Source organism: Canis aureus, chromosome 35 (assembly GCF_053574225.1).
Source record: "Canis aureus isolate CA01 chromosome 35, VMU_Caureus_v.1.0, whole genome shotgun sequence".
Classification (NCBI taxonomy): domain Eukaryota; kingdom Metazoa; phylum Chordata; class Mammalia; order Carnivora; family Canidae; genus Canis; species Canis aureus.
The window spans coordinates 3,112,788-3,133,717 of NC_135645.1; the positions used below are offsets into that span (position 1 = coordinate 3,112,788).

General features: G+C 35.2%; 1 protein-coding gene across 4 annotated transcripts in view; it reads left to right on the forward strand.

Annotated features, from left to right (window-relative positions):
* The window catches only part of ZNF148 (zinc finger protein 148), a 121,514-nt gene that overhangs the window by 73,057 nt on the left and 27,527 nt on the right, over positions 1–20,930 (forward strand). For all 4 annotated transcript variants that reach the window (XM_077884080.1, XM_077884077.1, XM_077884078.1 and 1 more), the window contains 3 exons: positions 5,869–5,994; positions 15,083–15,206; positions 16,593–16,676. In XM_077884080.1, coding sequence (XP_077740206.1) covers positions 5,869–5,994; positions 15,083–15,206; positions 16,593–16,676 — 334 coding nt within the window. The remainder of the gene's footprint in view (positions 1–5,868; positions 5,995–15,082; positions 15,207–16,592; positions 16,677–20,930) is intronic.

The following is a 20,930-nucleotide window of genomic DNA, read 5'->3' on the forward strand; positions in this document are numbered from 1 at the left end:
GGTGACAGCACATGTTAGCTTTTGGAAACTACCAGTGTGTATTCATGAGAGGAGAGTGGAAAAAAGCCAGTATGATTATGGAAGTATTTTTGATCTTCTGGACAACCTGGAAGGGTGTCAGGGACTTTCAGGAGTCCCTGTACCACACTTTGAAAACCATTGATAAAGATTTACTGAAACTCTTACAAAACGAAGGTTATATACTAGAAGGATGGATTGAGAAGAAATTCCATGAGGAAGAGAAATTCAATGGAATTTGAAAGAACGGAATGTCCAGGTAGGGTGGGGGTAGTCAGCACTGTATTAGGTAAGACAGCTTGATTTGAGCACTTCATCTACTTCATCTTACAGTTATGTAGCTTTTAAGTTGCTAGCATAGCAACCAAAATGTAGATTTATCATAAGAAGTATTAGAATATTTGCCGTGAACAGTGGATCCCTGAACCCTTCAAGATCAAAAGATAACTGTGGACTTTGTCAAACTCTGATAAATATAGCTCCCTTCAAAATTTTGAATGCAATCCTGGGTCAGGCAGAAGTAAGGGTTATCTAGTTCATGGATCACACACAGGCCTGTTCCATCATGTGCTGCTTCCCCTCCTTGCCCTATTCTGTGACTTGGTGAGCTTGGAGTCAGAAATATTCTTATTGACCAGTTACACTTAACTCTTCTTGCCAAAACTATCTTGGAAATAGACACATGCGCGTGCGCGCACAGACACAGACACTCTTGGTCTTAATTTTCTCTTTTTCCGGGCTCCATGAATATTCCCCAATATTGCTGACATTATTCTTTAGACAGTATGTTTGCAGTACAGTTAATTGTGTTAAATCTTTCTTTTTACATTCAAACACTTGATTTTGCTTCCTGGGTGTAATACTTTGAATCAGTTCCCTTCTAGTAATAAATATATCCTTTTTATATGGATGTGTACTTTTACTCTCAGGAATAACCATTTCTCTAAATTTGGAGCAGTTATCTTGTCGATATTCTCATTAGAGATTATTCTTTGTAAAAGTTTAGCCAGAAGAAGGAAATTGGGTGAGAAAAATTTTGGTTCACGAGAAATGATTTTATAGGGGAAATGTAAGTGTGCTTTTGGGCAGAGAAGATGTAGCTGTGATAGAGATTATTTTAGAAAGGCAGCAGAGTTTTGGAGATAGGTAAGAATGGAGTGAGTAGCACAGAGTAGAGAGGAAATTGAAAATGGAAAGAATCATGTGGCTCCAGAAATAGGAGAGGTGGTAAGGCCACCTACTTCTGCCAAGTGACCTAAGTCTCTTCTGTAAAGTAGATCATATAGAATCTTGAAAGCTGAGCTGGGGAGTGTATAATTGATTTCATGGGCAACAAGGAGCTATTGTAGATTCCTCACTAGGGAGGTGACAGGAAAACAGGTGTGTGTGTGTGTGTGTGTGTGTGTGTGTAAAGATTTTATTTATTTATCACAACAGAGGGAAAGAGCATGAGCAGAGGGGGTGGCAGAGGGAAAGGGAGAAGCAGAGTCTCCACTTAGCAGGGAGCTTGGCACAGAACTGGATCCCAGGACTCTGAGATCATGATCTGAGCCGAAGGCAGACAGACACTTAACCGACTGAGCCACCCAGGCATCCCCAAAAAACAATTTTATATCCATTTTTTCATGGGAGAGTATATGGGGGGATGATAATGCCTTAAAACAACAAGGTTGATAAAGTTAGAGTGTTGCTGGATATGGATGTAGGTTAAACTGATAATGAAGAAAAGGAAGAATCCAATATGATCCTTCTTAACCTGGGAGTTGTGAGTAGAGGGTAGATTAAAATGTGCAACCCAAATGAAATATTTATTCATCACACACTATATCTGGCAAATTTATTTTAGTATATTTCACATTTGTTATATCACTTATTAAGATTATTGAATCTGGAAGGAAGAAGTTGGGAAGGGTAGCAGGTTTGGAAGGAAAAAATAAAAGGAGTATGTATATATGATACACTTGTAGCTCTGATTAAGTCTCTTGTTTCATTCATGAAGCCTTTTGTGGTTATTTCCAATCTCATTAATTTTCCCTTTGATTCCTGCCCTTATTCCTGGTACCATTCATTTAGTTTGAGTCTAACATGTACTATCTTAAATTGCTAGATGTGGGATTTTTTTGTTTTTGTTTTTGTTTTGTTTCATTTTGTTTTTGTAATGCATCAAAACTCCCCACGTACATTTTTAAGGCCTTTGAAAAAGAGACCTTATTATATTTTGAATATATTCTCAGTATCTAGAATTATGCTCTGTACGTGTTAGAATTTTAGTAAATTTATAAAGTTTTGTTAAATTATTTGAGACTGAGTTTAGCACATAGCAAGCACTTAGTAGCTGTTGCACGAATAAATGAGCCATTATGGGAAATACCAAAGAATATCTTTCTTGTAGATATCAAGATAAGATACAAGTGCATAAAATAAATATAAAAGTAGGATAGTTTGTTTATTTGGGGGCCAGAAATGAAAAAAGTCTTGAAAGAGTCATTGTGGATTCTGGGCTTGATGTACTAGTGATCATAGGAATCGAGGGAAGGATTTTTTTCCCTGTAGAGAGATTGCCTTTATATTTAAGATCAGGAGAATGAAGTGAGAGCAATCAAAAATGAGGAAAACATCAATTTAATAGGTATATTTTAGAAGTAGCAAGAACGTACCAGCTTGGGCTGTGGCAAGGGGCAAGGACTCTACCTCTTCTAAAAGTGTTGGGGAGGAAGTTAGAGGAGTATAGAAGGTAGGTATGACATAGGAGTCCTCCCTGACCACTTCCCTAGTCTCAAAGGGAGAGGTCTAGAGGGGGCTTCAGGTTTTAGGTGAGTTTGTCAGAGCTTATGAAAGAAGGATAGGAGGATGGGTGATTGACAGTTTGATGCTATGTCTGGGTTGGTAGTGAAAATAGCATTGAAATTCAGGTCTCATCTGAGAAGAAGTTATACACGGGATGAGGTGGAATGGTAAAGCTTAAGTGATAAGGAAGAAACCAAAGTTTCTGTTTTTTTTTTTTTTTTTAATTTGACATATTTCCTAGTCTGTTGATTTTCTTGATGCTCTAATGAATGTTTCAAAAATCCAGCAAACTAGTCTTTTCAGATATCACGTATCTGTAGATGCTGCTTTGATTAATTACACTTTGGTTTATTTTAAGTGAAAAATAACACTGAGAACTTGATTTTCTAGTAAAGATAGTTCTCAAAGGAATGAATAAACAACATCGATGAATTATGGTCTCTTTTATCATGCTTAAGAAGTTTTTATGTTTTGGGGTGCCTGAGTGGCTCAGTGGGTTTAAGCATCTGATTCTTGATCTCAGTTCAGGTCTGGATCTCAGGATCATGAGTTCAAGCCCCATGCTGGGCTCCATGCTTGCTGTGGAGCCTACTTTAAAAAAGAGTTTTCATATTTTTATAAAAACATGTGGTTATGGTTGTCTTCTTAAGGCCAAAGAAGACTTAGGTTTTCTCAGACTTTTTGTGACTCATTCTTTCCAGCTGACTTACTATTATCATCATACCTATCCATCTCTTTATGTTTGGAGCTACCTCCATCTTTTCTAAGCACCTTAGGCTGGATGTGTATACTTTAGTGTGTGGTTATGTTATATGTAGAAGAGATTAATTTATTCCATTTATGGGTAATAAGCCTGTTGATACATTCTGAAAATGTAACTTCCTGTGTGCCTGACCTTCACAGTGTTTCAATCCATTGATACTTCTAGGTTTGAGGCTGTGCTTTCAAATGTTAAAAGTATGCCTTACATTTGAAAATGCTAGTACATATACCACTTTCTATATATGTAGAGATAACTGAAAAGTTTAGATACATTGATTAATTCTTTTCACTGTTTACACATAAAGGCTCTTCCTTGGTTTGTGAATATCTGTTAAATGCAGAATTTATTGAGAATTTGCTTTATACTCAGCACTTTTGCTAAAAGGAATCCCTCTATTTCTTACTGCTTCATGCCTACATTTTCTTTTTCACTTTTCTTTTTCTTTTTACAGTTTAGAAGCTGACAGAAATGTTGGAATTACTTTTTGGTGCCCTTGCAAAATGGGGCAGAGCAGTTCAGCAGCTGCTTACATAGTCTGTAATCATCCCTCCTGTCTCACACCCAGCCTAAGTTTTGTTATTTCAGTACACATCACTTCAGAGGTAGTAACATGTCTGTATTCCAAAGCCTTGTTGTTGGTGATTTTACCATTTTATTTTATGTTGCAAATAATGATACCAAAAGAAGCCATAAGAAGATTCGCTATTACTCTTCTATAACCTGGTAGAATGATTAACCTAGTAATCATTTATATCCTGTTTTTGTACCAGGGTTCTTTTTGATTTCTGATTCTTATACTGCCTACACCTCAGGAATTTATGAAAGCTTCTGATTCATTATTTTGTCATCCTGAAATCCTTGCCTTATGTCGCATTTTCCTCCTGAATCCTTTTTACACAGCTGTCTTCCTTCCACCTTTACACTGTGAATCTGTAAGATATTTATAATCTTTTGCACCATCCTTTAGTATATGTTTTGGAAAATGTAGCCACTGGTACATGGTACTTCCTGGATTGTTATTGAGAAGTTATTTATTTATTCTAGCTTATAAAGAACAGAGGTTTGTTTCTCACGGTTTCAGAGGCTAGAAGTCTAGAATCAGGATGCCAGCATGGTGGAGTGAGAGAGCCCTCTTCCAGGTTGCAGTCTTCTCATTGCAACCTCACATGGTGGAAAGGTCAAGGATGTTTAATATGTTTCAGAGCCTGTTAACTTGAAAAGTTTTTTTTTTTTTTTTTTAAGATTTTATTTATTTACTCATGAGAGAGACACAGAGAGAAAGAGGCAGAGACACAGGCAGAGGGAGAAGCAGGCTCCATGGACTGAGCCCGATGCGGGACTCGATCCCAGGACCCCGGGGTCACACTGAGCTGAAGGCAGGCGCTAAACCACTAAGTCCCCCGGGCAACCTGACTTGAAAGGTTTTTAGTTTTAAGGTTCTTGTGTTTCATTTCAAGGATAGATGCAAAATGTAGTATTAAAGAGCAGATGACTACGATCAGTTGTGATGAGAATTGGCACTACCATTACTGACCTAAGTGTCTTGGTGCATTTTTGTTTTTTTCTTTTTGTTTTAGGACAGGCATCTTTCTTATTTGTGAAAACGGAGATCTGAAGATAGGATAGCATCTTGTGGCATTTATTTGTTGTGTATTTAGTATTGTCTTGAACATAGCAGTGACCTTAAGCCATATGCATAAACATCTTCATTCGGTGATGGTTTGATGTATAGGCCAGGAAAGTACAGGCTAAAGCTAAGATACTCTGAGTGTTGAGTTTAAAGATAATTAAATTTTCATTGTTTGTCTACTTTTCTTTTGATGTGATTACCTTTCAGAATTTTGTGTTGTTTTCATGATATTTTATAAATTGAGAGAAAGCCTACTGTGAAGTCTGAATACCCCTCTCTTGCCCAGTATTTTACTGATTTTTGGAGTATAAGCTTCTTTTTGTGCTTCTAAAACTTCAGCATCAGTTTCCTTAGATGTGGCAGTGAAATTGATCTTACTTTGTCCTGGCTTCTCCTTTATTCTTTGGTTTTAAAATCTTTTCCCAGGATATCTAATCTTCTTTTCCTGATAGATTTTTGTAAAATCTTAGTCTATTCCTTAGTTTATATACTCTTGATTCTTATTTTCCTAGTTCTTATTAATGAACTCTTCAACACTATTGCACTCACATACATAGATAATCATTTTGGAAACACCTATATGTAGGCTTAGCAAAGGATTAAACATGCAATGGCTTTGTCACAATGGACTTTTTGTTTATTTCTAAAATTGGCTTCTTTTTTTTAACAGATAAGTGTAAAGCAGGAAATTACTTTTACTGATGTATCTGAGCAACTGATGAGAGACAAAAAACAAATCAGAGAGCCAGTAGACTTACAGAAAAAGAAGAAACGGAAACAACGTTCTCCTGCAAAAGTAAGAGAATATATTAAGACGGTAGTCCCTAACCTACTAATTCCAAACTACTACTGGTTAATATTAAGGGCAGGAACCTGACTGGACCATAAGGCAAACAAAAATCTCACGTGGCTTAGTAAAGTTGGAATGTTGTATCAGAATCACCAGGAGGATCGGGGTGCGTGTTTGCATGGAGGTGGTGGGCCATTGGTTTTAATTTTTCCACTTTTTTTCACCCATCTTTTTTCTAACACTTTCTTTTTTTTTTTTTTTTTTAATTTTATTTATTTATGATAGTCACATAGAGAGAGAGAGAGGCAGAGACATAGGCAGAGGGAGAAGCAGGCTCCATGCACCAGGAGCCTGACGTGGGATTCGATCCGGGGTCTCCAGGATCGCACCCTGGGCCAAAGGCAGGCGCCAAACCGCTGCGCCACCCAGGGATCCCTATCTTTTTTCTAAAAACAAACTTTTCTTTTTCCACGTCTCTCTTTTCTGACCTTGCATTTCATTCATATTAGTTTTATTTATTTTAATATTAGGATTTCAGGAAAATTCAGAGCACCAGTTATTCATCAGGGAAAGGTTGGGATACCTGTACTAGAATGTAAGCTCCATGAGGGCAGGGACTTCATTTTATTCACAGTTGTATCCCAAGAGCCTATAGACTCTTAATAAATACTTGATGGGTAAGTGAACAGATTAATAAATAAGTGACCTAGTAAATACTAGTAGTAACTGCTTGCTTTTTTTCCTCTTCAGTATAGTTAATAGTTGACTGTAAGTAGCATTTTGATATTCCTGGGAAATCTCTGAACCCTGAATAGTATGTTTACATCTTTATAGTTATTTTCATCTTTCCCTCAGTAAAGTGATGAAGGATTTTTTTAAAGATGATAATATAACATGACCTTTTAATTTTGATGGCTCCCTGTTTTTGCATTTGTGATTTAGATCGTCATCATCATTTATATAACATGTCTATTTTTGGACCCAGTGATATGCTGGAGCCAGCTGGTTGGCTTGCCAGAGCTGATTGCTAAGTTTACAGGAATTTTGCAAGCAAGTGCTAAGATCATTGGTAACTTAAAATTAGCCATAGTGAGAATATTTACACCATGGATATCAGCAAACACTTCCCACCACCTGATTCCTTACTCTGTTGGTAAACATTAACAACGTACTACAGCTCTTGGGATATATATGTTATACCTGTTATAGAAAATTAAAAAATATAGAGAATAAAATAACCCATAGTCCTATTGCCTAGAAATAACTAACATAATTTTTCTGCCATATTCCTTTTCTGTATTCAAATTTGTGTATATAGATTGATTGAATGTTGTGATCTTTTTTAAGTGTGTAAGAGATATTTACATTTAAAGTTATTAATGGTCTGTGAAGATTTTTTAGCTGCACAATGTATTATTTTTTGATATATCACATATTCAGTGATTGCTCTCTGTTGGAAGTTGTCTTCTCTTTGCCTTCATTTTAAATAATGCTGCACTTAAAATATTTATGTATAGATCTTCATATGCTACTGAATCAATCAGAGGGCATGTCTTTCTGTACTTTCAAGTGTGAGACTTCGTTTTTTGTGGCAAGATGCACATTTCATTATAGTTTAAATTTTAATTAATTTTTTTAGTTACTGTCCATACTAAACTTTTTTTCTTCCTTAATTATTTTATATTTTATATTTTGTGTTTGTAAAATCCCTCCCTGGCTTTCTCCTTCCCTTTGTTTCTTTGGGGTTAACTTTTTTCTCAGTGACTTATATATTTTTGTTTTTTTTACAGTAACGAATAAATCAAGTTCTTCATATATAGAACAATACAAGGTTTTGAGGAAAAAAATTTATAAAATTACGATACTAATTATGTTATTTTGGGTTTGCTGCCAATCTATGGGGAATAAAGTCTTTAAAAAAACAATATTTGGAAAATTTTGCAGTTTTCTTGATATTACCTTTTTTTTTTCTGGTGCTATTCTTGAGTATAAGGTATCCTAAAATTCTTTTTTTTTTTTTTTTTTTTGTTTGCTTTTTTTTTGTATCCTAAAATTCTGACTAAAACTCAGATTATTATTTTCTACTAGGGTGTTACTTGGAATCTTTAGTTGGTGGTATGTTCTAGGTGTTTCTAAATATAGATCAGATTTTTAGAGGTCTTAAGCTATTTTGCTTGTCTAATTTGTAGATAAACTCATAATGTATTAGACTATTTCTAATGGTATTATGTAAGTATATATATAATTGCTAGATGAAAGTTTTGGCCTATTTAAAGTATATATAAGAAAATGTTTTGCAGAGGTCTCTTTAGGGAATTCTTAGGAGAGTGAAATAACTAGGAATAAAATGGAAGATGAGGTTGTGAGAATAACAGAAACAATTATTTTTAAATTGTCATGACATGTTACATGTAACAGAATGGTTGTGGATGGTTTTTAACATTGGTCTACAATCTTTGGATAAATAGTTTTTGTGTCTGAAGTCTTAGAATTTGAGGCAGAACCAGTGAGTTTATATTTTCTCAAGCATGTTTTGAAGAATTGACACTTGATATTTTTCATTAAAGTAACAGGTTTCTGCTTTTTGTAAAAAGAGAAAGAAAAGCTTATCTCACATTTATAAATCAGTGTGTTGCTTGTTTTAAATTTCTTAAAAACATTTTTAAGTTTCACTAAGAATTATAATTTATTATGCTTAGAGGACTCTACTCTCCCCCATAACCTTTCCCACATCTTGAATTTGGCCATTATGAATATTTTGAGTGTGTGCCATCATTGTGTCCTATTAGATTGGGGGTCTGTGTAGGAAATATAACTAATGTGATAGACTTCTGGTTAAAATATTAGAGCTTACGGATCCATGTAACTCCTTTCAGGATCAGCTCTGTAGTAAAGTTCTGTGATGTTAAGTCATCTTTAGCTGCCATGGATTTTAAGCAGTAATTGCTTTCTAAGCCTCTATAATATGGCAAAGGTAAATTCGGTATTTGAAAATTGCCAGAATACATTTGGCAGCATGCCTGAAGAAGAGAGTTGTGAAGCTAGGGAATATTAGCTAGGTCAAATTATTTGGTACTATGGATTAAGCTAACATGAAAGTAATTTTCTGCATAATAAAATCTTATCCCTTTTAAATGTCAAATTTAATTTAATTTTAACTTTGTTGGGGATCTTTAATGTGTTCTTTTTAAATATAGTGCATTTGAACTATAATGTCTAGTCTGATATCTGTTGTGTGTAAACGTTTAAAAAAAATCATATGTATTATAATGGCGCCCTTTGGAAGGACTGAGATATTAGGACTTTTCCCCCCTTACCTTGAAAACTCCTGGCTGGTAGACTTTAAGTGTTTTCTTGACGCTTAATTGCTTCGTTGTCTCATTCCTTAATGACATGCTATTCTTTTTTACATTGCTGTACCTAGTTCCATTGCCCCTTTGAGATCTCGTTTTGTTGTGAATTAGTGCTGTGGAGAACTAAAGTTATCAGAAATGTGTGAAAAGTCTTAGTAAACTTAATTCATTCTTCTTGCATTCATGTCAGTGGGTCTCCTCCTGGCTCTCATTAGAGTCACCTATAGAATTTTTTCAGTTACATATACTGAGGTCCTGTCCTTGGGGATGCTTATTGAGGGGGTTTCCATTTATACCTGAAAAGAGTCCAAGGCAATTGTGATTTACGTTTACGTTTTGGAATCTCTCTCTTTCTTTTTTTAAGAGTTTATTTATTTGAGAGTGTGTGCACACACGCACAGCAGGGGGAGGGGACAGAGAGACAGAGGGAGCCTGATGTAGGGCTCCATCCCAGGACCCGGGGATCATGACCTGAGCCTAAGGTAACTGCTGAACTGACTGAGCCACTCAGGAACTCCGAGAATTTCAAGTCTCAATACTAGAAGCTTCTGGAATAAGAAGTAAGGAATGGCTCTTACCACTTGACTTTGATACTGACTTGTTAGGTGAATTAGGAAATAATGTTTCTCACCACAGAAGGTTTCTGTGAGGATTATTGAGTCAACATCAATGAACTTTAAGAATCTTTTTTAGAAAAATATAACAATATTACCTTAATCCAGTATTGTATACGTTGTATGGATCTTTTCAAATGTCTTAGTAACTGCATGAGATCGAGCAGAGTACTTTTAATTCCTTGTTTCTTATTTTGAAATGTATCTCCTTTTTCATTCCCTCAGCAGTTTGGGTGCCTATTATGTGCAGAATTTCTTATCAGGTGGGAAGAAAGGAGCTGTAGTTTGTTTAACCCTTTACACGGTCTGAGTAGGAATTGATTATTCAGAGTTCTGCTGAACTCAAGAATGACCAAAGTATTCCACAAATCAAATAGATTATAAATTATATAGAGTCCTTTCTTAGCAATAATTATACACGATTAGTTCCCAGAGAAGATTTGCGATGTAGATATCAAAAAGATCTTAAATTGAACTATATAAATGAGGAAAACTTAATTAAAGGATATAGAGAAATAGATATACCAGGCATATTTCATATTTTCTCTGTGTGTTGACTTGATTGTGGAAGAAGTAACTTTGAAGCTGAAGAACTGATTGTAAGATATGGGGAATGGAAGTACAAAACACTACTTAAGAGAAAAATGAAGAAGATAAAAGTAAAGTAGTGTATTAGTATTTTATTTCTCCGGTTTTCTTAGGGAGTTATGTATTCTGGGTAAATTACCTATAACTTGACTTTGACAAAGTCATGTGTTGGTTTTACTAATATCTCTCATTGAGAAAGACATATTAGGATTCACAAAACTGAATCCTAACTTAAAACATTTTGATGTAAATCTTTTTTAAAAAAATATCACATACTTTTTTTGCCAAATACATAGGAAACCTAAAAGACCTTTTCCAAAACTCAGGGTTATTATGCTGAGTATTAGTAGTTGTACCATGCTTACAATAGAGTGACTTTTGTGTTCTGGAACTGTCAAAAGCTTGTTTAAAAATGAAATTTGTAATGTGTAAAATCTAGTATGGAGAGATAGTGAAAATCTTCAAGAATTAAACTGACAGTGCCAGGGTGGGATATTAGAGGTGACCAGGAGGCTCAGATGTTGTGCTGGTTATTGCTGTGGACAGTTATGGCTATGTTATTTTGTTGTATGTCTTTGGGATGGCACTGTTCTTTTATTTATTTATTTATTTATTTATTTATTTATTTATTTATTTAATTTCTAATTGGATTTGAAAAATAAAGAGAATTTTTGAAGATCTCATTCTCTACCCCCAGTTGCAGTGAGCTGACTCAGAATACATGAGAAATTTAAACCATCTCCTCTACATTGTCTTTTAGGTTTTGGTGGTTTAGATTATTTAGGTTGAAAATGTATGATAAAACCAATAATCATTACCTTAAAATATACCTTAATAATGTTAATAGTATGTAACAAAGAGAATGGAGAAAGTCATTTCTGCCTTTTAGACAGCAAAACTTTTTCTCACTGAAGGGTGTTAGGTTCTTCAGTAGCAGTGACACTTGAGTAAAAAATCTCTAAATTCATAAAGCTTTGTTAGTGCTTTGCCTTATGAAAATTGATGTATTATTTAAGACAGTCATCACTGTATATAGTAGCTAGCTGGTAATAGATTTGACTCAGAACAAAAAATGTATCTACTAATAGACCATGAAGTTAAGAAAGCATATTAATTGAAGAGTTCCATTTGGTTTTAAATTTTTTTACTGAAAAATTGTGTTTTAAATTTATAAACTGTTAAGAAAATCAAATATGTTAAGTACTGTTTAGACTATTACTAATTTCTGCACTCTTGATAAAGCCTGATTTCTTGGTCTTTATAATATACCATATTTCTCCAAAAGTAGGAATGAGAGGAAGTAAGATAAATCATGTGGAAATATTATAGCAGGCATCTTAGGATTTAAACCTTAAAATTTAAAGTCTTTAGTTGTAATAATGTTCATGTGTTGAGAGGAGAAAGAAAAGCAAAAGTATTTCATGGTACTGGTTTAGTAGCAAATGAGATTGCTAATCTCTAAGGCAAACACATTTAACAGGTAGATCACATTCTACTCAAAGATCTTGAAAGGGTGTGAACAAGAAAGGAAACCACGGCTATGCCAAGGAAAAAAATTTTGCTTATATTAATGTGCCAGTTCTTATCCACTAAGGGCCTTGTTCTTTGTATAGGCACATCTCTATAGCACTATTTAGTGGCTTCGAGAAATTGAAGTTTTGGGAATTATCACCTTGAGAAATTATCACATTTGGCAAAAATCTTTAAAAAGAATGAAAGTGGTGAGCTGTGACGGTATTTGGTATAGGTAGCAGGCAACAATATCATTAGACATTTTATAGAGTCTCACTATGTTTCAGACACCATTTTGGATACTGGGAGTAATAGTGGTGAATAAGGCAGAGATAATCGGGCAGTCTGGGTGGGTCAGCGGTTTGGCTCCTGCCTTCAGCCCGGGGCCTGATCCTGGAGACCCGGGATTGAGTCCAATGTTGGGCTCCCTGCATGGAGCCTGCTTCTCCCTCTGCCTGTGTCTCTGCCTCTCTCTCTCTTATGAATAAATAAATAAAATCTTAAAAAAAAAAAAGACAAAATCATGTGGTTATATTTAAAACAGATTACACATTGGAAGAGCCACTAGTGCTCTTCTGAGACAAGATGAATTTTATTCAGTGTCCATAATACAAATATATGTTTTTCTGGCCTAAAAAAAGAGAAAGGGAAAGAAATAGTAAATATAAAACGTTGGGACACCTGGGTGGCTCAGTGGTTGAATATCTGCTTTTGGCTCAGGTGTGATCCTTGGGGTCCTGGAATTTAGTCCCACCTTGGGCTTCCCTGTCAGTCTCCCTCCAGGGAGCCTGCTTCTCCCTCTGCCTATGTCTCTGCCTCTCTGTGTGTGTCTCTCATGAATAAATAAATAAAAATCTTAAAAATAAATAAATATAAAATGTCTAAGAATTTGATTTTTCTGTCTCTGAACGTTTAAATGTGCTAGATTTTTCAGTCTTTTTATTCACAAGCCAGTGTTAGCTGTTTCATCCATAAAATCCACCTTGACTTAAGGCTTGAATCCACAGTGAAAGGCAGCATTACCTCCACTGCCAGAAAACAATGACCTAGAACTCCTTAACTCTTCATAAAAGGGCTTTGTACAGTCAGGGGTAACATCCGTTTCACATTAAGTAACTTGGGCCACATTTGTTCCTTACAGAGACTCTCCTCGCAGTTGCTATGCCACAGAAAGCTACTGAGCTGCCATGTGTTTTGGCACTTGGATCTTCTTATTTGTTATCAACATATGTGAAAAAATACCTGGTGCTATCTTGTTCTAGTTCTGTTTTATATAAAATGTTTAACATCTTCTTGTGATTTGTTTTATGTTAGAAGTATTTTGAATCTTCTTTGGAAAGATTTTATGTTTTTTTGTTTTGTACAGTGTTAACTTGCATATTATTTTGTGACTTAGCGGGATCAAAAAATTTAAACCGACTGGCCAGGGATGGAACTTTCTATTCTCACTGACTCTCATCAGGAAGCTGTGACACCCACTTCCATTCTTGTGCCAAATGTTTCTCTTTATGGCTCTGGTGCATAGACTTTGAAGCATTGTTGGTCACATTGGCAGTTTGCCCAGAACCCAAATATCCTGTATAATTTGCATAATAATTACCATTGATTTACATACAGTACAGGCTGAGTTGTCTTCTTGAGTTTAAAGTAAAAAAATGTTTCAAAAATTAAAGCCTTTTCCCTTTTAGCTCTCCTTTTTTCTAGGTTTGAGAAGGGGATCATAGCTGTGTTTACAGGCCCTAATCAGTTTCCACAGGCCTTTGTATTTCTCGAGATGTTCCCTAGATTTTTCTATCCTGTGTGGGAGACAGTTTCGTAGCTCCTGTGCTACATGTGCCCACCTCCAATATTGTTTCCCTCTTACTTGCCATGCTCTTCATGATCTGATCTCCTACTGGTTTTCTTTGCTGCTTATCTTCACATCATATTCTGACATGTTGTAAGTCTCCTCAGTAATGAGAAAAAAAAAATGATTGTTTTTACTCTGCCATGTGTCTGATGAGAGAGACAGTTTAATGTTGGATGTGGAACAAATGGTTGAGAAATTGGAATACGTGAAACCCAAAGGTGAGCTTCTCTCTGGCACTATCCTGACCAGGCCCATAATATTAACCTCAGGAAGCCCAGGAAGATACGATTTGTCATCACCTATCTTCCTTCCAATACCCATTCTATTTATCCAGCAAATGTTTTTAGGAATTTGCTCAACAATAGTTTAGTAGTCCTAGAATGAATAACCTTAGAGATCCTAGACTGAACCAGATTTCAAATTCTATGCTAGATGACTTGAAAACTTAGGTTGCTCTTTTCTCTTTAGTCAGAAAAAAAAAAATAGGTAAGCATTTATATGGTTCAGAAAAGTGTTTAAGTATAAACAATATAGAGTCCCCCTTCCACTTTATCTTCCCTCTGCCAAGTTTCCCAGCCATCACAAACGGAGGCTTTATGCATTACATGTGTGTCCTTCTTAAATAGTTTTTATGCATATACAAATGTGTATCCTTGGATGTACTTTCTTATGTGCAAAACTTTGCAAAATTATGTACTGTATTCTAAACCTTGTATTTCATACTTAATAAATCCTGGAGCTTTTCCCATATAAGTATATATGGAGCTTTCTCATTTAATTTTATAACCACATAATGATAAATGGCTTTCATTTTCCATCATTTAGCCAGTCCTGTACTGATTGATATTTACTGCATGTCTATCCAAAGCATAAAACTTTTGTCCTACCTATGTGAGAATTTGAAATTGAAAATAAAATTATCATCACCCCAGCAGAGAGCATTTAGGGACTCTTGTCAGAGATTACCTTTGGAGAAGAGGGGACAGACTACTGAGTCACATTGTACTTTTCTACAGTTAATGATAACATTATTCTAACAGCCTTTTCAAGATTAGGGAAAAAATTTTCATAATTTCTGGTGAGCATTATTTGCATTAAAAGGCATTACCTTTTTTATAGGTTAGTATTGTTTTTAAAACTTCTTTTGTTTTTACCTTTTTTTTTTTTTTTTAAACTAGATCCTTACAATAAATGAGGATGGATCACTTGGTTTGAAAACCCCTAAATCTCACGTTTGTGAGCACTGCAATGCTGCCTTTAGAACGAACTATCACTTACAGAGACATGTCTTCATTCATACAGGTATTTCTTGAATTAAAATGGGCTTATAGCCATTAAGATTATTGTTGTTGCTATTTTCACCTTCTCGTGTAAATGTCATTCATTTCTAAGACTGTAGCTAACCTGGCATTTTAAATCAGAGATTACCACAGGCCAGAATGTCAGAAGGAAACCAGGAAAAACTTTAAATGAGGAAACAGTGAGCAGGGACGTGCAAAATTAATTAGTCTTAATTGGACACTTATCTGGCTTAATGTGTTCTTTTCAGCTAGAGAAACAGTTAAAGAATGTATTATTAAAAGCCTGTCAACATTTATTTTTCTCTACAAGACGTCCAGATGGAATTCGAAATATGAATTTAAGAAATATGAATTTCAAATATTAAAAAATGATCATTAAGACCATGACATTGTAGAGAGCAGAGAACTAAGGACTAATCACAGATCCTTGGGGAAACAGACTAGTCATGTAGGTTAAATTAAGGGATGTGGGGTGAGGAAGATAGAGGAGTAAGGTAGGTTTAATGAACTAGGCAATAGAGTGTCTCAGAAGCTAAAAGAATACACAGTTCAAGGGAGGGTGTGATGAGCAATGACACAACCAGCAGGGAAGATAGAGAATTGAGGGGGAAAAAAACATTGGAATAAATACTAAAGAGATCACATAGCTTTTAAGAAAGCAGAGTATAAGGGTTAAAGCACAGGCACGTGGTGGAAAATTTGAGAATTGAAGTAAACTACTCTTCAGAAGTTATGGTTGGAAAGGAAGGAGAAAAAGTAATAAGGTGAGAATGTTTTAGGATCTCTGAAAAGTTTGTTTGCATAGTGCAAACCTCAAGAATACTTAGAAGGAAGGGTTCTAGCAGAGGAAGAATGATGTCAAGATTTTTTTTAAAAGGCGGGGGGAGGGGGGAGAAGATGTTCGAAAGTTCTGAAGGTTCCAGAGAAAATAATTGAAAGGGCATATAAAGGGATAGTTAGCCATGGAGAACAAGGTAGGCGGGTCTTTTTTCAGATAAAAAGAGAGAGGAGCCTTTTAAAACACAGTAGAGAACCCAGAGCCCTTTTTAGTCTCCTGATTTTTACATTGTTTTAAATTGTTTCTTTTTTCTTTTCCTTTCTTTTTTTCTTTCTTCTCCTCTCTTCTCTCTTTCTTTTTTTTTTTTTTTTTTTTGGATATAGAGCGGATTTGATTTAATCTATGTGTGATTGTGAGAATGTGAATTTTATAATTGTGGGGGAAAATTGAGCAAAATTGTATTAAATTAATGAACAGTATAAAAATATTGTGTAGATAATTTGGAATTTTCCAGAATTTGGGCTTCTAAGATTTATCTTTCCTCAGAAATAGTCACTATAAACTGTGTTTTATCCAGTAACTAATTTGTGGATGTGAAATTATTTTAAGGTGAAAAACCATTTCAATGTAGTCAATGTGACATGCGTTTCATACAGAAGTACCTGCTACAGAGACACGAGAAGATTCATACTGGTGAGTGTTGCCACCCTTCCTAGGGTCATTAAAATTCCCATTCCAAATACAGGAGAGAATGGTTAACAAATAGCAGCAGAGTGTTGCCACTGTTACCGGTTTTATTTCTTAAGAGTATGTATCACAACTCTTATTTTTTCTTTCAATAAATCAGTCCCAACTGTTAAGACTTGGCTTTAATGTCCAAGCCCAGTAAATTACTTTCAAATAGAGTTTCCTAACAGCTTAAAATATATTTGAAATGACAAAAGGAGATTTTTGTGAACTAGCTATTTCCTAAGATATTTAATAAGTGTAGGGTTAGGTAAAACTATCATTCTTATTCTTAGTCTGGAGAAGAAGCAAAGTGCTAATGTTTTATGTATATATTTTACTGTGTTAAGAAAGTTGTAATCCTGATAAATTGGAGCTTTTAGTGTTTTAGCTAAGTACTGATTTAGAAACAGGTATTTCAGAAGATCGCTTTAAAGGAACCCATACCTTAAAAAGTTAAGTCTCATTTTAGAGCAGACTTTTATTTTGTTTTATTTTTTGACAAATTTTTTGACAAGCGTATAACCAAGTGTTATATGTAACCTTGATTTAGTAGACCGTCAGCTTTTGACTTTGATGTTTGTAAGCATGGTGAAAAGTGTTTCTTTAGAATTTACTTCTAATGTTTTGCCTTTTTGTGATGGAATGAAAGAAGAGTTGGTGTATTTGTATTACTTTGATTCTTACATTTAAGTAGAATTGAGAATGATGGTGATATATGAATATTGAAAATATGAAAGTTCTTCATATTTCTCTATATTAAGTACTTCAGCAGAACCTGCCCATTGTTGTTATTTAGATGTGTTCTCATGGTCCCTACAGTACTTGTGAAAGGGGATCCTAGACAGTTTGTCACGTAAAAGAAGCAACTTCTTCCATCTAATCACTTTCCTTTCTTTGTCCCTAATAAAGAAGCATGAATATGGCTGGTCTCCTTAAGTACAACTTCAACTGTGCAGCACATCCGTGTGCTTTAAATAAAGTTCTACTTTTCAAAGATTATTATGTATAACACCTATTTCAGTTTCTTAAGTAAACGTTTATTCATCACTTCCAGATGGAAAGGCACTTTGGAAGACCAACTTTATTGATTTTATGTGACTTAACAGCTAAATTTATATTTCTTTACAGTAATAAAACCTGATCCAATAATGATAAAGCAGTTAAAAATTTTTGCACGTTTTTAATACCATTAAATTTTGATGATTTACTCATTCATTCAACAAAAATTTACTGAGCCTTCAGTATTTTTCAGGTATCAGAAATAGATTTAAAAAAAATAGTTTCTGTGGAATTTATATTCTAATGGGAGAGACATACGTATAAACAGGCACAGTGTGATGAGTGTTGTAGAGTTTTATACAACATGTTCTTGTGCCCTTGAGCAAGAGCCAGATGTGTTAGCTGTTGAAGGTTACAGAGGGAAAGCGACACAGGAAGACTGCAGGATGCTCAGCTGAGAGAAAGACAGCAGCATGTGAGAGAGGAGGAGGGGAGAGAGAGAGTTTGTGTGGGTCTGACAAAAAGGATTTTGAAACAGTACTTTCCCATATTGCACTCTGCTATTTTCTGTTCTGTTCTAGTAAATTCTTTTTTAATGTGCTGGTCACAATTCTGTAACCTCACTGTAAAAACAACAGTGCTAAGCCAGGGTGGGTATCTTGGATATAAACATTATAATTGGTATAGTTAATATTTATTGAGAATTTACTAAGACCAGATATTGTCCTAAATGTTTTGTTAATATCTCATTTAGTTCTCACATTAAGCTTGAGAGGAGCTATTGCTATCTTCATTTTTTTAGATGAAGAAGTAATAAGCACACAAAAAGTTGAGAAACTTTTCTAAATGTGTATAATCTAGTATATATATGATGGAGCTAGATTCCAGTCTAAATCTGTGACTCCAGGTACACATGTGAAATTACTAACTGCAGAATGGGACTAGGAGCGTAACAGTATCTTTTGATCTTTTTGAGTTTTTCTTGCTATGCCACTAAGCCATAACCAGGTTTAGAATATCTAAAAGGGGTGGAAGCAAAGGCTGGGGTTTTCATGTTATAGACAATACAGTTCGAAGGAGAGAAGAAATTGAGAGGAACCAGGGCAAACCGGTCACTGTGGTTCCTTAACTGGTCACTGACGGTTTCTTATGGAGACTCAGTTTTGCTTCACTGCTCACTGTCACCACAATGCCCCAGGTAGAGCTGATAAAAAGGGAATTGGCTTTCCTTCTTCATTTTCTTGGTTCCTTTTATGGACTCTCAGTCTATGGACAGTAAGGTATTTTTGTCTTGTAATCAAGATAACTAGAACCTATACCTATCTGAAGGTGTATATTTAGAACCACGTATATGTTCTTCAATGTTAATTATTCAGTCCTATTCTTTCATGTTTTAAATGGCTTTCATTTTTGGAGAGGGCGTAGTGCTCTAAAGTTTACCCATGTCAAGGCTTTCTCTCCGTAGGTTCTTAGTTTAGAAGAATGCATCACAATAGTTAGTTCTTCTCAAAGTTGTTGTGAGAAGAGCTGCTAGTTCGTACAGTTTCCATTTTCCTTAACTGCCTGCCTCATTCTTTTAGGTCTCATTATATATATTGTACTGTCTCCTCCAGTCTCCCCAGCCCCCCAAGCCTGTACTCTGCTCCATTTGCAACATGACTAAAAATCATTACCTACTTGGCTACTCTTGCCAGCAGTCAAGCAATCTGTGGCTTTTGAAAACTGAGAACCTAGCTTGATTTGGTTTTCAAATAGAAAATTTTAAAACTCAGCCTGGACAGGTTATCAATTATGTTTCCAAAATTTGGCTTAGCCTATGAAAAAAAAATTTTTTTTTTTCCGAAATGTCATTTTAAGGGAGAGTACTTTTGCATCCAGAGGCTATGCCTAAAATTCTGGTTAAAGCTTTATTCCTTTAGCCTAAGGCATTGAAAAGGGCAAATATTCTTGGGACTGCTGTTTTTGGCAACTATGGGAGATTTATATCTTTTTGTGAATGTATTATAGATTTACTTATGGTATGTTTGGGGATATGGGTGAGAAGGTGAAGACTTGAAGCCATGGTTGAAGATAAAAAAAAATTTTTAAGATTTTATTTATTCATGAGAGACACAGAGAGGCAGAGACACAGGCAGAGGGAAAAGCAGGCTCCATGCGGGGAGCCCGATGCAGGACTCGATCCCAGGACCCCTGGATCATGCCTTGAGCCAAAGGCAGACGCTCATCTGCTGAGCCACCCAGGTGTCCCTGAAGATAAAAATCTAATTGATCATTTTGTTTAGGGTCAGGTACACACCAGGATTAAACATTCATTGTCACTGGCAGATTTATGATGTGATCAGGTGTTTTTATTTTATCTAAGGTGCCTGTTCCTTTGCAACTTCCAATCGTATAGACTACATATTAGAATGACATATATCCAGTTGTATTCTTTTTAGTCACCTTGTCACCATTTTACCCTAAGAAAATGTCAGTCTTATTGCCACGGGCGAGGAGGTGTGGGTTTGAGGAGTAAAGAACCTAATACAATTTTCAGTATTTTATTTTAATTTGATATTCGTTCTCTAAATTCCTGTAAATAGTAAGCCACAGAATACCTGTCTTGATAGTCTGACTCTTTTAGCAGATTATGGTTATATTTTATTGTATGGCAGTTTGCATAATTTTTTATTGGTAAAAATGTTATGAGCCATCTTTGCATGTGAGGAAGATTTTATAGAATGATCTTGCTCTGCACAATGAAGAGGATTTTGAAAATAAATCATTCAGAGTTAACTCATAGTCACTAGTTTCTCCCCCCCCCTTTTTAAAAAATGCTTTAGTTCTTAATGTATACAATTCTATAGATACAAATATAGGAAGAAACACTGGAAAATGTGTCTCCTAAGTTAACACTTCTTTATGCCTGAAAACATATGTTGATCTGCTTTTCCTCTTGACTGTGACTTTTATTCACAATCATGTTAAAAAGCTGCACAATAGCCTTTTTTTTTTTTTTTAAACCAGTTGGGCTAGTGGAGTGGAGTAAGAATGTTGATTCACCCTTGACTAAGTTAGCTCAACACTATTTCCTTCATTATACTTGTTATTAATGTAACTTACGGTTTTCCTCTCCTTATTTGAATCCCTAATCTGTAGTGTATGAGCTTTATTTAATAGGGAGATCTTACTGAAAGAAAGTGTTACAGACCTAGTTAGAGTTACCTTCTTTGTGGAGAT